The sequence below is a fragment of the Corvus cornix genome, chromosome 9 (genome assembly GCF_000738735.6).
Source record: "Corvus cornix cornix isolate S_Up_H32 chromosome 9, ASM73873v5, whole genome shotgun sequence".
NCBI lineage: Eukaryota > Metazoa > Chordata > Aves > Passeriformes > Corvidae > Corvus > Corvus cornix.
The window spans coordinates 19440888-19456246 of record NC_046339.1 but is presented as its reverse complement, the minus strand read 5'-3'; the positions used below and the strand labels follow the sequence as shown (position 1 = coordinate 19456246).

Here is a 15359-nt window from a genome sequence, read left to right as displayed (position 1 = left end):
TTACACTTCAGAGTGTTCACATTGGACGTTCCGATTTTTTTGTAAATGTTTAATACAGTTTAAGACAGTGGGAGAGAGCACCATTTTTCAAGCTTTCTGAAAATGAGATCTACTGGAAAACACCAAGCTCCTTCACCTACTAAAACCATATTTATATTTGTATCTACTCTTAGTTTTCCTTCCACTGATATTTAGAAAGAATGTCTCTGTCCATTTGCTTCCAGAGATTTTGTTGACTGCTAGGACCTAGAACTTTTCCATTTATGAAGTCTTCTTTTACCTAGAAAGATTTGAACTTGTTAGAGCAATGAGGGGAAGGGCCATAAACATGGCCAGAAGGCTGGAGCATCTCTCATTTAAGATCAGACAGAGAGTTGGGGTTGTTCAGTGTGGAGAAGGTTTCAGGGAGATTTTGCTGAGGCCTTTCTTTAGTGCTTAAAGGGGGCTTATAAGCAAGACAAAAACATTTTACTGAGATCTGTAGTGACAGGACAAGAGGCAACAGCTTTATGTTGGATTTAGATCAGATATAAGAAAGAATTTTTTTTTTCCTAGAAGGATGCTGAGGCACAGCACAGGTTGCCCAGAGAAGCTGTGGATGCCCCATCCCTCAAGCTGTCTGAGATCAGACTGGATGGGACTTTGAGCAACCTGGTTTAGTGGAAGGTGTCCCTGCCCGTGGCAGGGGGATGGACTAAGAGAGCTTTGAGGATCCCTTGCAACTCCAGCCATTCTGTGACTCGATGAAAACACGAGCTGTAAAGACAGCTAAAATACACGTTTGTAATTACTGCTGCTTGTTTGGGTTTTCTCTGAAGCGTGTTGCAAACACCATAATTAATTGGATTTCAAACATTAAATGCTTCAGTTGAGCAGCACAGGGGTATGTGTGGCACAAACAGGTGGCTGCCTAAGGCAGGGGATTGTTTAAATGCTGTGGGCTGTGAGGCGTCTGCATAAGCACGGATTAGTCAGATCTGGCTGGAAGCACAAGTCGTCCTTTCAGCTGGAACTTCCTGTCATTAATGCTTCACAAAATTAGGAAGATGTTCAAAGACAAGTGGCACTACAGAGGTGTTACATTAGACTGACGTGTGTAGCCTGGTTCTTGGAGGTATTTGTTCTTACCACAACACTGTGAAATCTGACCAAATTGGGTACAGCAGACACCTCCTCCGTGTAGAGCTGGCTTGTAGTCTGTCACGGGAACATGGACACCGGAGCTCCAGACTGACACCAATTAGCACTTCTTGTCAGGAGATGTGTGTAGCCCATGCTTGTGTGACTCAACCAGCAGCAGTGTTACTTAGTTGAGCCTGACTCTCTTAGAAAAACAGGGCCAAAATCCAATTTTTTTAGGACAGTAGCTTATTGCTACCAACTTCAGGAACTCTTATTTTTGCCTTAGACAGTGACCTTTGAGAACAGTATGTCATTTAAAATTATATAACTCCCTTCCCTTTTTTTACTCACTATTGGATCTTGTTGTTTTTATTTGTTTCTTTTTCCAGACTGGAACAAACGGATTGAATACAGGCCTGGCTCTGGCAGCATACCCTTGTTTCCCAGCATCCATCTAGAAACGTGTGATGGACCAGTGTCCTCAATCCACACCACCATTGAACTGCAGACCAATTACATTGGAAAGGGGTGTGATCGTGAAACCTACTCAGAAAAGTCTCTGCAGAAATTATGTGGTATGAATATGGTTTTCAGTTGACATAATAATGGGGGTTTTTTTCCAGACAAAGTTCCAGTTCCAGCATTCAGCACTTGGATTTAGCTCAGATGATTCACCTTGGATTGTAGCAATGAAAATGGAGAGAGTGGTGGTATTTGACAGCTGCTTCATTCTTCTTTTCCATTTTTTTTCTCTATTTCATACTTTCTCCCTGCCTTCCTTTATTTTTTTTCTCTCCTGATCTTGTTCCCTTCCCTATTTTTCCTTCTTCCTCATTCCACATCTTTCTGCTTCTTTCTTCCCTCTGCTACAAATACTGGTGTGACAGTGTAGTGAGATTTCCAGTGTAGATTTGCCATCACAGGAATACCATAGGATTTGAAGGGAATCTCCCTGTTGTGTTTGTCCTCCTGACTCAGCTTTCTGTTTTGCTGCTCAGTGCTGTGCCAGAGGACAAACAACCAAAAAGTGGAAGAGTATTTTGGGAAATCATTTGAGCAAAAATATTTAAGAAACATGAATTTCAGATAAGCGCTGACCTCATGAAGAAACATTTCCTAATTATTTTCCTCCCTTTTTGTGCTTTTTGATAACTTGGTGTAAAAGGCACAAATCAATTTGGAAAGGCAGATTAAATACTTGAAGATACTGCTGCATTTTTTTGAGACGTCAAGATTCTGTATCTGGCAAAGCAATGGCCACACAATAACGCCTTTATCTTTTGAGATCAGCTATCTGTCCTGCTCCTCTAATATCCTGTCTTTAGAGTCCTCCTCTGAAGCCTTGATGGTATGGACATTGATTCTATCTTCTCCAAAATGTCTCTTTGCCTGGCCCCTGTCTCAGCTACAGTAGCAAGTGTGTAATTTTTTTCCCATTTAAATGCATGGATTTTGGTTTGGGGTGCTCTGGTGTAGGGCTTACCTTTGCTCTGATAACCACACAGTAGTGCTGCAGATACATTAAGATCAATACACTAACCTTTAAGAAGTAACTTTTGTAAATGAAAAATTTCAGCCAGTGTTACTAAATTATTAAAAATGGAGAAGCAGTCTCCAGGGGAAAATAGTTGGCAGTTTAAATTATCAGTTATCAGTGGAGATGGAGAAAGGGAGGTAAAGGCGAGTGGGAGTAGTAGCATTGTCATAAAATCTGAATGTTTTCAACTTGCAAATTGCTTAGTTAAGATCGCAGAAACAATCATGACTTTGTGTGTCTTTATCCAACTGCCTGGGCTCTAGAAGAGTAGATGAAAACCCATCTGCCCCAATATGCATCTTAATCGTGTTAATGACATTAAATCTGAGAGGCTGAGCAAGGCTTGATTTCATAAAGTACTAGAATTTTAATAAAAATAAATATGTTATAGCCAGAGTTAAATACTTTTGCCTCCTCTAAGAACCTGCACTGGCAGCCAAAAGAACATTGCGTTGTGCTGTTACAGACCTGAACTCCAAATGGCACAGTCACTTAGTGCAGATCACTACAAACAAGACCTAAACCACGAAATTATTACCTTGAAATCAAACACTGGTAGCAGCTGTATCCAACATTATCATTTCAAAGTGTAGGGCTGAAAGGAGTTACCTTCAGCTGGTATAAAATTCCTCAGTTGAGGAAGGTTGTGCAAACTCTAAGGGGTTCAGTTTGCAGAGTGTGGCTTGACTGCCTCACCTGCTGACACTTGAGTAGAAAAGAGAATTACAAGAGTTTCTCAGGTCTGTCAGGGCCATTGTGGTGGCTGCAGGCAGCTCTGGGCGGTGGACAGATGTCACTGCTGAACTTCAGCTTTTGCTCAGCACATCTGTGAAGGAACAGAATGCAAAGCACTCGAGAAAATAGATAGGAGTGTAAGGGTGTATGTAAATAGGGGGAAAATTCTCACTGCGGAAAGAATTTGGTTTTTTTGTCCAAGTTTTCTGTATCTTCATAGAGAGCAGACATAGTAGAAACTTGTAACAGGACTTTGATAAAAGGGTTGTAAGTGACAATGTGCTTTACATGAGAATTGCTTTTAGCCTGGCCTGTACTTTGCTATTTAGTATTTATTACCATCCTTAATGTAGAGGGAACTCTTATGAAAGCAGGTTAAATTATTTCTGGAAATCAGTTTTCTCCCAGAAATTACCTTATTGTAATTAATGGCTGGATGATAATATCCTTTGAAAAGGAAGAAAACCCTGAATTTTTTGTCCAGTGAAGCACTGTGTGGTTGCAGAGAGTGCAGAACTGAGCACTCACAGACAGCTCTGCACCATGTAGAATGCAAGGCTCTCTGTGTGTAATTAAAGATCCCATTTATAAATCCTGTGCTCATTTCTTCATTTATCTGTTGGAAATCTGGAGAAGGCAGATGCTAAGGAGGGTGAATTAAAATTCATTTTTTATATGACAGAAAGTTTAAGTTTGCTTTTCTTAACCCAGAGATCGGCACTCCCTTGGACGGTCAAGGTGGGCGGCTTAAATGATTAAATTGCACTTGAGTCATTTTAAAGTCAAGGAATTATTAGTGTTGTGCCTCAAAGCATTTTAGTAAGCATTCTTTCACCTTGTCACATGACAATAATAAAAAGTACAGACTGTCTGAAAGATGCCATTTGGACTACAAAAACATAGAATAAACCACGCTAAAAGAAATATAGGTTAAGGAGCCTAAAATATAGTGGAAAGATGGCTCTGGTGCTGTCTCCTTTCCCTCTAAATGTAGGTAAAACAGAAAATAATGGGATTGCTAATTCTCATATGTGGCAAATGGGAAACTGAGTCAGGGCAACACTGAGTATCAGACTCAAGGCCCTGCTCCAGCTAAGATCCTGCCCTCTCTCTGTTATCCTGGGTGGTGCAGCATTGCAAGAAGCTCAAAGAAAGTTGCTGATCTGATCAAGAAGTACAATTAGGGCTGGGTGTTATTTGGATGATTTGGTTCCAGCTAAGACAGCAGTCTGGTCCCTCAGCAAGCAGCATCACTGTGTGCTTATCCTGGCACAAAGTTTGGAGCCCAAATGTGCAGGATTGGGAGAGGAGGTGGGGCCAACTGCATAAATCACTTGTGAAAATAAACACTTTTATATGCAAGAGGTGCCTCAGGGATCTCAGCCCAAAACTGAGCTTCATGCAGCAGTTCCTGCATTGTTCTGGAAGCATTTTTGGGAGAAAAGGGCATCAGGCACTACATTTTGGAAGAGCACTGATGCAATGATAAGGCTGTTCTGGGAACACCTCCAGACAGATCCTGTTTGCATTGTTCCAGGTCTGTCTCTGTACACAGCTGAGCAGCCTGGGACTCTGGCTGGATTTATTAGGATAGAAAAAGCATGATTTGGTCCAGCCAAGTCTCCCAAGCACATAATCCAATGGTTTTTCTCAGGGCAGGATTAAAACACACTAACAGGATGAGATTCCAAACTTAGCCATAAATCTCCATACAAATATGGGCAGATAAAGTGGAACCTGTTGAGCTTGGTGCTGGTTATACAAATGCTCTTGCACAAGCCTGACCTTAAGCTGGGTAAATAAGGTAATTTACCTGAGCACTCTGCTGAGTTTAACTAGCAATATGGAAGTGTTTGAGGCCAGGCTGGATGGGGCTTGAAGGTGCCCCACGTATGGCAGGAGCATTGGAACTGACTGATCCTTGAGGACCCTTCCACCCCAAACCATTCTGTGATACTCTGACCATGAGAAAATTGCATTTTGGAGTGTATCCTTGGATTAATTCTAATAGAAAAAATAGATATTTCCAAATGTTTGTGGCCAGAGTAGATAGTGAGGGGTGAAGCTTCTCTGAGCTCATAATTTAACTAATACAACCATGTGCCCATTTAAAAATGTATTTTCTTTGATATAAACCGTGGTACAAGGTATTTCTGTTCCTTCTGGAAATTTAAAAAACTGAATATAAAAATTAGTTCAGAAGGAAAATGAGTGAGAAAATAATGATTTTGCTTGTGTCCTGTGCAAATAATTTTATTTTTAGTGATTGAGTTAAAGAAGAAAAAAAAGTTGATCCCAAATTGTGCCATCGGGATAAATTGAGTTTGATGTATTCCTGTTGGTAACATCTCTGTATTAAGCAATGCAGTGTCGTGTATTATTCAGAATTTACAGTTTGTAAAATAAATAAACTTTGTCTCTGTGCTCAAACTATAAACCTGTAGGTGTTAGGTTTGGTATTTAAAATATCACTTCAAAATAGCCTCATTTTACAGTAATAAATTTTAGAGGAGAATCCAAGACATTCAGTTACAGAATAATGTGAATGTTTCCAAATCATTACTATAATACTTTTTGTTTAAAGTCCATATGATACAATTCTACACACTCTTGGTTTAAAATTCTGCATACCTGCAGAGATTTGGGATCTTTTATCTCTTCTTGGATGGTGAAGGCAGAATATCTTAGCAGGGGATTTTTTATGCTGTCACGGTTTGCTCACAATATTGTTACTTGGCAAAGCAGCAACAGGAACACAAAGATTCTTGGAATTGTATTTCCTTAATGCTAAATGCTGTCTTTCACCAGTAGGTAAATGCTCTGGGTAGCTCCTTACATGTTTTTAATAGTGCCTGGCAGCTGTTAAGCTGTAAGGAAACATAGAGCCGTGAAGAACTGTGCTATTTTATCAGACCTTGGCACCACGGTGTTTTCCATCTCGGTCTATCATTAAAGAACACGTGGAGTTACAACCATCAAATATGTACCAGAAACCAGCACTGAAATGATATTACCTGGTCAGGGTGAATCCCCCCTGTGAATTGACATTCCTACCAGAGTTATTGTGGATATCCGTGTCTGTCTGCTGGACACTGTGTGGCCTGTCCTGCACTCATCCCCACCATGCTGTATTTTATCGCACGTCATCCCCACCTATCTTCATGCTGTCAGGGAGGGAAGATAAATGCAGAAAATTTGTTTTGACTCTTAGCAGATCTTGAAACAGCTGAAGAAATGTCATTAATGAATTTCAGAAAATAATGAACATTTCTGAGAAAGGTAACTTTACGTTATTTTTTATAGTTTCCTGTGCACTACATTTAATCTAGAAAACTCTTTCTGGTTTACGATGGTTGGTATTTTATAACATTTCAGTGATTTGGCTTTGAGGCTGGTAGGGCCACTTGCGTAGTAAAATAGTCTAAAGAGTGTGAATCAGAACCCTGGCTTATATTAATATAATCTTCACAGCTTTTTCATTGGTCTCTCATCGTGTTATTCATGATATGTGATTTGCAGGAGCTTCCTCAGGTGCCATTGACCTATTACCATCTCCCAGTACAACAACCAACTGGACAGCTGGGCTGCTCATGGATAGCAATGACATCATTTTTAAATTTGATGGAAAGCAAGGAGCCAAAATCCCAGATGGAATAGTCCCGAAAAATTTAACTGATCAATTCACCATCACTCTGTGGATGAAACATGGACCTAGTCCTGGGTTAAGAGCTGAGAAGGAGACTATTCTCTGCAACTCTGACAAGACAGGTGAGTCTGTGTATGGAAAAGATGTTATGCAAAGGGAATATCAACAGCGGTAGAGTGTTGCCATCTCTCCTCATTTTGTTTGGTCTGAGAAAAAACTAATCTCAGATGGTGCCACTCTAAACATTGCTGACTTGAGAGCTTATTGAGGGGACTGATGACTGCCTAAATTTCAAACACAGCTGGGATAACATAGCTAGAGCGATTTCACAGAAATTAATTAATAAAATAATGAAATTATGTTTAATTTTTTTCATTATTTAGACTGGGAGAAACAGTTCTAATTCTTCACTGAAACTAGTTATATGAAATATGCATTTGGATTTGATTTATTAGCTGGGATAGGATGATTCCATAAACAAAGCTGATACGGCATAATTCAAGAAGATGCTCCCGGCAAGAACCATAATGATCCATGAGAAGACTCAGTTCTTTGGGGTTTCTCTTATTTGGCTGGGTGTTGTCTGTGTATGAGACTTCCAGACACAGCCAGAAGTGCTGCTGTGTGTGGGGTGGCTGAGCTGGGTGTGTCCCTCCCCGCAGAGATGAACCGGCACCACTACGCGCTGTACGTGCACAACTGCCGGCTCGTGTTCCTGCTGCGCAAGGACTTCGACCAGGCCGACACCTTCCGCCCCGCCGAGTTCCACTGGAAATTGGACCAGGTACTCTCTGCTTCCTCTTATCCAGGACCCTCCCTCGTCCTCATCCCCTTTAGAGAGCACAGGGAACGACCCAGATCCCAGAGCAACTGTTCTGAAGTCTGTCCGGGGTCTGTCTGGAGTCTTCTGCACTTTCACTGCAACTTCCAGCTGTTCTAACTCTAATTAGGGTCCACATAAAAAGAGAGAAATGAGTTAACTTTGTTGAGTCATTTTATGCAGGAGTTTTTTTTTTTTAATTGAGCCACTTTAAACGGTAAGTAGAGGTTTATATCCTTTGGCAGTGGAGGGAGACGTGACATTGCATATGGCTCCCTAAAAGTTTTCCATTTACCATTTTTAAAAAATCTGCTTTATCAGCACAATGGAAGTGATGGAAACCTTTTCAGTAAAGAGTATGCTGACACAGAAGGGCTCTTCTATTATATTGTAAATCCAATCTGCAGACCTTTTCTTTCATCTGCTGTGCTGTATGTAATTTCTCCTTATTATTAAGAGTATATTGCGAGAAAATTATTATTAAAGAGATAAGAGTCGCCTTTCATAGATTTATTAATTCTAGGCAGGATAAGGATCATTTGGATGAAAGAAGACAGACTTCAGCAAAGTACTGTTTTTTCAAAGCAAGTTTCTTCTTATCTTTGAGTCCAAACTATGCTATTGAAGATGAGCTATAGGATGTTTACTTTTCTAATTCACCTTCTAAATGCATATAAAAATGAGATCTCCATCGTGTTTATCAGATGAAAGCCTGTGGTGATCATAGCACTTGCTTTGCATGCACGTTAACCAGTCTGGAATCAGTTTCTGCTGTACTTGATATGAAATCTTACAGTGTCTAAAACAAATTTAAATTAAATCATATTGAAGATTGCTAGTCAAGAGTAACTGACATCACCTCAGATAAGGCTGTTCTGAATGCTGAAGATGTATTTGTATTTCTAACTTTGTAGTAAGCATCTAAATTAATGATAATGCAAAGTTTGTGGGAAGTATTTCAATTTTGAAAATTGAGTGCAGCCAGCTTCTGTGTCCTTACAATAAGAGAAGAGCCAGTGTCCTCTCAATAAAAGAAATTTGTGTGTGTAACTCTTGTAACTTGGCCATAAACCTTCCTAACTACTACTGAAAACTCCTACATGATGGAAACCAGAGACAGAAAATATTTTTTTTAGGTTACTTGATTAATTTCCTTTCATTCGGCTGCTGTCAATTGATTTCCACAGTATATTTTCAGCTGTTGTTTATAGCTGAAAAAGAAAGTAAGATTAAAGTATAAATAAAGTTTGTTATGGGTTGTGTGCCCAGACTTCCATGAAGATAAATTTATATTGTCATGGTGATACTGTTGTAAGTTTTGTCATGAAGGGACCTCATAAAAATTGCTGCTTTATCTCTTCTTCATGCTCCATCTGGCCTATATGGTAGAGTAAATTAAAAGAAACTGAAAATAAAATATATGTGAATAATGGCTGGGAAGGAACTTGCATGGTTTTGAAGACAAGGCAGTGAGAAATTTTCACTATAATGTAGTAAAATGATGCCTTCTTCTAACTGTATACCCAGAGTAGTCCACCTTAGAAAGCACAGGATATTTTAAAACCACATCATAAAACAAATTAGGATCCTACTCAATATGAAAAGAACCTGGGCTAGACTTTCAAGAGAAGATTAAGTTGATTATTTGCATATTTAGACACTGAAGTACCTCTGGAAATCTCACCTCCAGAGAGTTCATTCTGTAGTGGCATACTCTCTGCTTTCTTGTTTTTGTTATGTTAAGAAAAGCCTGGGAAGTGAGCTGTGCCCAGCTGCTGTCCGTGTGCCCCCATCTGCACTGTGGGACAGGACTCTGCAGACAGGACAGTGCAGAGATGACTCTGCAAGACCCTCCAGGGCTTGGTCCCAAGCACAGCCAGAGCAGCGTAAAATGTGGCAGAGCACTTTATTGCTGAGCTCACTTTATGAGTGCAACAATGCAGAGATTGTTTTTGCTGAGAGGAATCCAGTGACCTTGGAAGAGGGTGAAGCTTGAACTGGTGAAATCATTTATCATTCTCACTGTGGAACAGTAAAATTTATGATACCAGCTGCTCTGGGCTCTATCTACTCCACAAGACTCCTCATTCTTTCAAGTCACTGACCAGGAATGTGAGCTTATTGTCATTCCAGGTCTAATTGAATTTTCTAGATCTCATTTCTGTGGTGGGTGAGTATGGCACACAGCTGCAGGCTCCATCCTTTTCTGGATACAGGGATTCACAGAACATTTTATACAGCTGCACCTGAGTGCATCTGAAGCCTCTTGGCACTGTAACAGCCTTGCGTAAGAAGTGTCTGGAACCTCCACATGACCGTGTCTGCCAAGTTAGCTCTGGGAAGATTTGTGTCTTTAAGTCAGTTCATAAACCTAAGGATTTATTTCCAGTATGGCTTTGAGTTTATTTAGCCCTATTTGTTACATTAATGGCCTTTCCTAGGTGAATTTTTAACTTCCTGTACTGATCCATGACCTGAGAGTGCCACAGCCCTGGGCAGACGTGCCTTTACCAGTGACCTGCTAGGTCCTCTGCAGAAGGTGCTAATGATCAAGGGTAACAGTCTACACTGAAGGTATCCTTGTTGTTTATGAGGAACATGGGAAAAAAAGAAATGTAGATAGTTTGGGATTTTCCCCACTTTCATCCTTTTGCAAAGTGTCTTAGTTGTGAGAGAATCCATTAGCAGTAATTTGGAAGTAAAGGAATAAAAAGAGCAATGTTAAAGAAAATCAGTGTCAAGTTTGTAATGCTGGGAAATAAAAACTGCAATAGATGCCCAGGTAGAGGAGGTTCCTTCCTTTTACTTATTTCCTTGTAAGCCCAGGTGTTTCCTTTGTTTCAGAATCATGACCTTTTTTCTGAGTTTCCCATTTAAAAGTTTCAATTGAGTATCACCATGTGTTTGTCAGCTTTTTTGTCATTTCTTTTCTCATACTTTAACTATTAGACACTTTTTAAACCCTATTACAAGAAGTTTTGTTGCCAAAGACAGTAAAACGCAACTAAATCATCATCTATTTGTCTCAAATGGATAGGAACATAGGTGTGATTTTAAGTGAATTATTTAGTTAGCCAAATATGTATTTGGGCCATTTAAGAATAGTCTTTGACTTTCTTAGAAAGCTGCAAACCAAACCAAAGTTGTAGTTTGAATGATGAACCATGGCATTCAAGCCTTTGGTGGCAGTGGAATACATAACATTAAATAGGACAGTGTGTTTTGCATTCTGTCCAGCACAGGTATTACACTTGCCACACAAATATGAGGACAGTCAAGCCAAAAGGTGTTTTTCCTTCTCCTAAATCAATAGGATAGGAGCACTTTTTTTAGAGGGAAAAGGTCTCTGAGCCAGGGATGAACAATTTTTTCATGTACTTTATTCACAGCGCAACATTATTTTCAGGATGTTATCATTCTGCAAACAGTCTTCACGCCATGGGCAAAATTGATATTGATCCCATTAAAAACAGGGAATGCACTGCATGATCTGGAGTCATTCTAAGTCAGCAAAACCAGATAAATACACAGAAAGTTACTGTTTCTTCACTAAGATGAGATAAATTGCTTTGAATAATCCACAACTAACCTGCAGTGCTTTTCTTTGTGGAAAAGCCCCAAACAATTCCTTTTCTAACAGGAACTAGAGGTAAAGGTAGTGCATCTAAATCTAAGTGTGCATTTTGTCTTTGTGGGCACTGAACTGGAACTGCTGAAGGATCAAGGCAAGGCCTTGGTTTGCATTTCACCCCTTCACTGGCCACACACACGCACCAGGGGCTTCCCTCTGGAGAAAGCAGTTGTGGCCAGTCAAGCACTTCACTCCCAGCTCCTTTTTTAAAACAAGGTACTGCACAAGGACATGGTAGAGCAGGAACTGACTTTTGAAGGAATTTATGTTACATGATTAGAGGGTAAAGTGAAATTGATTTGGTATCTGGACTCTTTTTTTTATGGTTAAATTAGGTATTTCCATTAAATAACAGGATTTATGCTTGGAAGTTGTTCTTTTATGCTGGGTTTTTAGACATTGTTTAGAATTGTTATGTGCGTGCATTCAGTTTTGAGAAGAGCACCCTTCATGTAATGAAAACTGTGAGTGGCCTCCCTCTTGAGAGATTCAGAGAGAGAGAAAACTAGTGAATACTTACGGAAAGTACACAATGACCTCAGTCCTAGAGGGTTAAGGGTACACAGAGAGACAGGATGCTGCAAGTTTCCATCATCTCTGTGCGTGAAATTTCTCCTCTAGGTAAAAGTCCTCAGGCTTGCCAGTCCCATCCTTTTAAACATGATGCTCTATTTGAAGTTAACTTTTTTTTTAATGGTGGAGTTTAGTTGTTTATTACTTGAAGCTCAAAAGAGTTTCTTATGCTCTTAAACACTTAGTTTAGAATTTGGTATGCAGGCCTGCACTGTGTTGTGCATACATCTCTAATAAAACTGCAGAAAGAAATCAGTGAGGTGTTTTCCTACAGAGCCAGTAAGAGATAAATGATAAATGAATCTCACTGATTCTGCAACAGAGATGAAATAATTCCAGGACTTAAAAAGTCTTGGCAGCATCCCTGGCACCTCAAGTGCCTTCCATTACAGCCCTGTCTATTCTGATACACTTCATTGCCACTTTCCATCTTTAAATGCTATTTTGACAAATATTTATTCAGTGTCTTGCTTCAAAACAGTTTTTGGTAGCACAAGGATGAGTCACCAGTGATGATAAATGCCAAAAATATTCTTTGAGATCCCAACTGAAAGAAGCTTGTTTAATAGAAGTTTTTAATGCAACTGCTCTATCACTGATAACAAAATCTTGACAAACCAATCACGGTGGCTGTCCAGAACTTGCTTTATGACATACAGAAGTTCCCTTGGGCCACCTCTGAAGTATTCCCTACAATCTGGTGTGGGTTTGTGCATTTCTGATTTCTGCAGTACAGCTTGGTGTGAAACACAGTAACTGCTCTGTGCTCCCGTAAAACTTCGATGACCTTAAGGAGCAACCAAGCTCAGTATTTTATAATTTCTCTATTTGCATTTGCTTGAAATTATTTGCACATTTTTCTGCATATTTCTGCTCTACATTTTGCAATTTTGTGACCTGTTTTATTACAGCTTTATTACACTGGTATGGAATTTTCACACCTGTTCATGATCAGCTGCTGTTCCCAAAGACTTTGAATGAGCTGGGTTGACCCTTCTTAAATGATCCCTAATATGTGTTGTCCTTTGGGTCTTACATGGGCAACTGTTTTTCCCATATGTGGTTACGATCATTCCCAAGGCAAGTTAGAACTGTTGCAAACACCAAGCCCTTTAGCCCCTAAGACACCCATTTCTCAATCAAAGCAGGAAAAAGAAAAAGAAGGAAATTCTGCATAGAATAAGAGGGATTTAAAACTGTCTATAGCACTATGAAATAATAAAAACTCTAACCTTCTTTAAGCATACTGTGGGAAGGCCCTCAAAATAATTTCATTTCTTAGAGAATATCTTGATATGGAGTTATTAATACACCTAAACAAGCTGGATTAAAGTGTCTGTTAATGCCCTGGTTCTACAGTACTCTGGGAACTCGGGAAATTTAAAGCCTAGAACCCAAAATCCCAATCAAAGTATGATTTGAAGGTTAACAGTCACATTTACTTTATTTGTCAGCTATTTCTAATATTTCTATTTTACACTGTATGATTGATCACTTATGCCACCAGAATTTGTACAGCACACGCACAAACTGTTTTGGAAATGTTCAAGATCTTGGGCAATTTCCTGAGTCCCCTCTGTTGTTTATCTTACAAGAAAAGCAGGTTGGCTTTGGAGCATTCAGGTGTTGTCTAAACAACACCTAAAGGTAGGACTGACATCTTTATCCTTCCAATGGTAGGTTAGGAGACAAAGAGGTTGTGTTATTAATAAATATAATTTATCCATGTGCATGAACTGTTTATTCTGGCCTTGGAGCCAGGGTTTCTGGACGTCTGCAGTTCAGGAAGAAAGTATGGTGGTGTTTTTCCACTGATTTACTTTAACATCTGGGTAGTCTCTTGACAATGTCAAAGCCTAGAAAAGCATATGTTCAAGCACATGACGAAAAATTATATAAAAATGCAAAACCGAGCAGTCTTCTAGTTCTGCAGTTAAAAACTAAACACAGGTTGCTGCCTAACTGCAGTCATCAAGTGTTACTGAACTGACATATTTGCTTGATGCAATTTAGCAACAAGAAAGGTGGATTATAATAGAATTATTTCATCATGAATGAACTACTGATCTAATTTACTAAGACACCTGGAAGTTACAGCATGACAGCACAAAGACATGCTGCAGCTACACTACATGATCAGGCTTTTCAGGTGCTTTATCTGTCAGCATGATTAAGCAATTTCATTATTTAAAGTTGTAATTAAGCCATCCATATTTTTGATACCCATTGTGAAAATCAGTATTACACATTATGAGTTTCAAGGCTACAAAAGCAGCTCACAGCTTGCATGCAAATCAGTTTGCAAACTCTTCCTGCCACTGCAGTGAAGTGTCCTGTGTCACTGCCACAAGTGAATGTACCTTAAATAGAATGATTCTTATTTGAAAGCTGCATTTTCTAATGCAGTTGTTTACTTGCACCAAATAAGAACTTGATCTCCTAATCTTCCCTTTCTATACTTTACCCAGTACATTTTATTTTCTTATATTTATTATTGAAATTGTAGTGGGGGTACATGCACAACCTTGGCACAGAGATACACTTTATATATCCCCTTAAATTTCCTTCCAGCTTTACCTATTATTCTCTAAGTAATGTCTAATATTCTAAAAATATATTATTATGGCTGCTAGTGGTTTAATAAAACTTGTATCAGTCATTTGTCATGTGAAAGTAGCCGTATAAACAACTCCCCACCTAAGACTGTAGGAGTCATTTAGCTGTACTATGGATTTGTCAGTTCTCAATGTACCACCTCCCTAGGTCATCAAAATCAATATTCTTATTTACAGAGCTCCTGGGATGTATTAGGAATGACTGTGGTGGAGAAACCAAATGCGTGATTTACATGAATTAGAAGAAAGATCAATTTCACTTTTCATAAAGAGCACTACGTTTTTAAAGATATTGACTGTCTTAAGACATAGATTAAAAAAACAATTTTTGCATTCACCAGGCTTTCAGAAGAATTGATATCTATTGGCCATATTGAACTTTTATGTTTTTAGTGTGTTTATGTGCTGCAGAAAGTAAAAAATTCCTAAGGACTGCATTAGGCATCTGCAGAGCTGATGAGCCAGTGCTTCCACTGGTGTGAATCTGCACTGGCTGAGATTCCAAACCTTTGCTTCCTTACCAAATGGATATTCACTGTGTATGAATAAAGGAGAATCAGCAGCTGTTAAATAAGATCAGGGTAACCGTGCAGGTTTTCAGTTCAATGCCACCAATTAAAAATGTAGTCTTGAAGCTGTGCTTGGATCCGTGAGCTTTGCCAGAGCATGGCATAGCCAGG

General features: G+C 39.4%; 1 protein-coding gene across 1 annotated transcript in view; it reads left to right on the top strand.

The window, feature by feature from the left end:
- CLSTN2 (calsyntenin 2) overlaps positions 1 to 15359 on the top strand; it is a 205799-nt gene that overhangs the window by 148490 nt on the left and 41950 nt on the right. The window contains exons 6-8 of the mRNA XM_010405415.4: positions 1512 to 1697; positions 6914 to 7162; positions 7703 to 7824. Of these exons, the coding sequence (XP_010403717.2) occupies positions 1512 to 1697; positions 6914 to 7162; positions 7703 to 7824 (557 nt within the window). The remainder of the gene's footprint in view (positions 1 to 1511; positions 1698 to 6913; positions 7163 to 7702; positions 7825 to 15359) is intronic.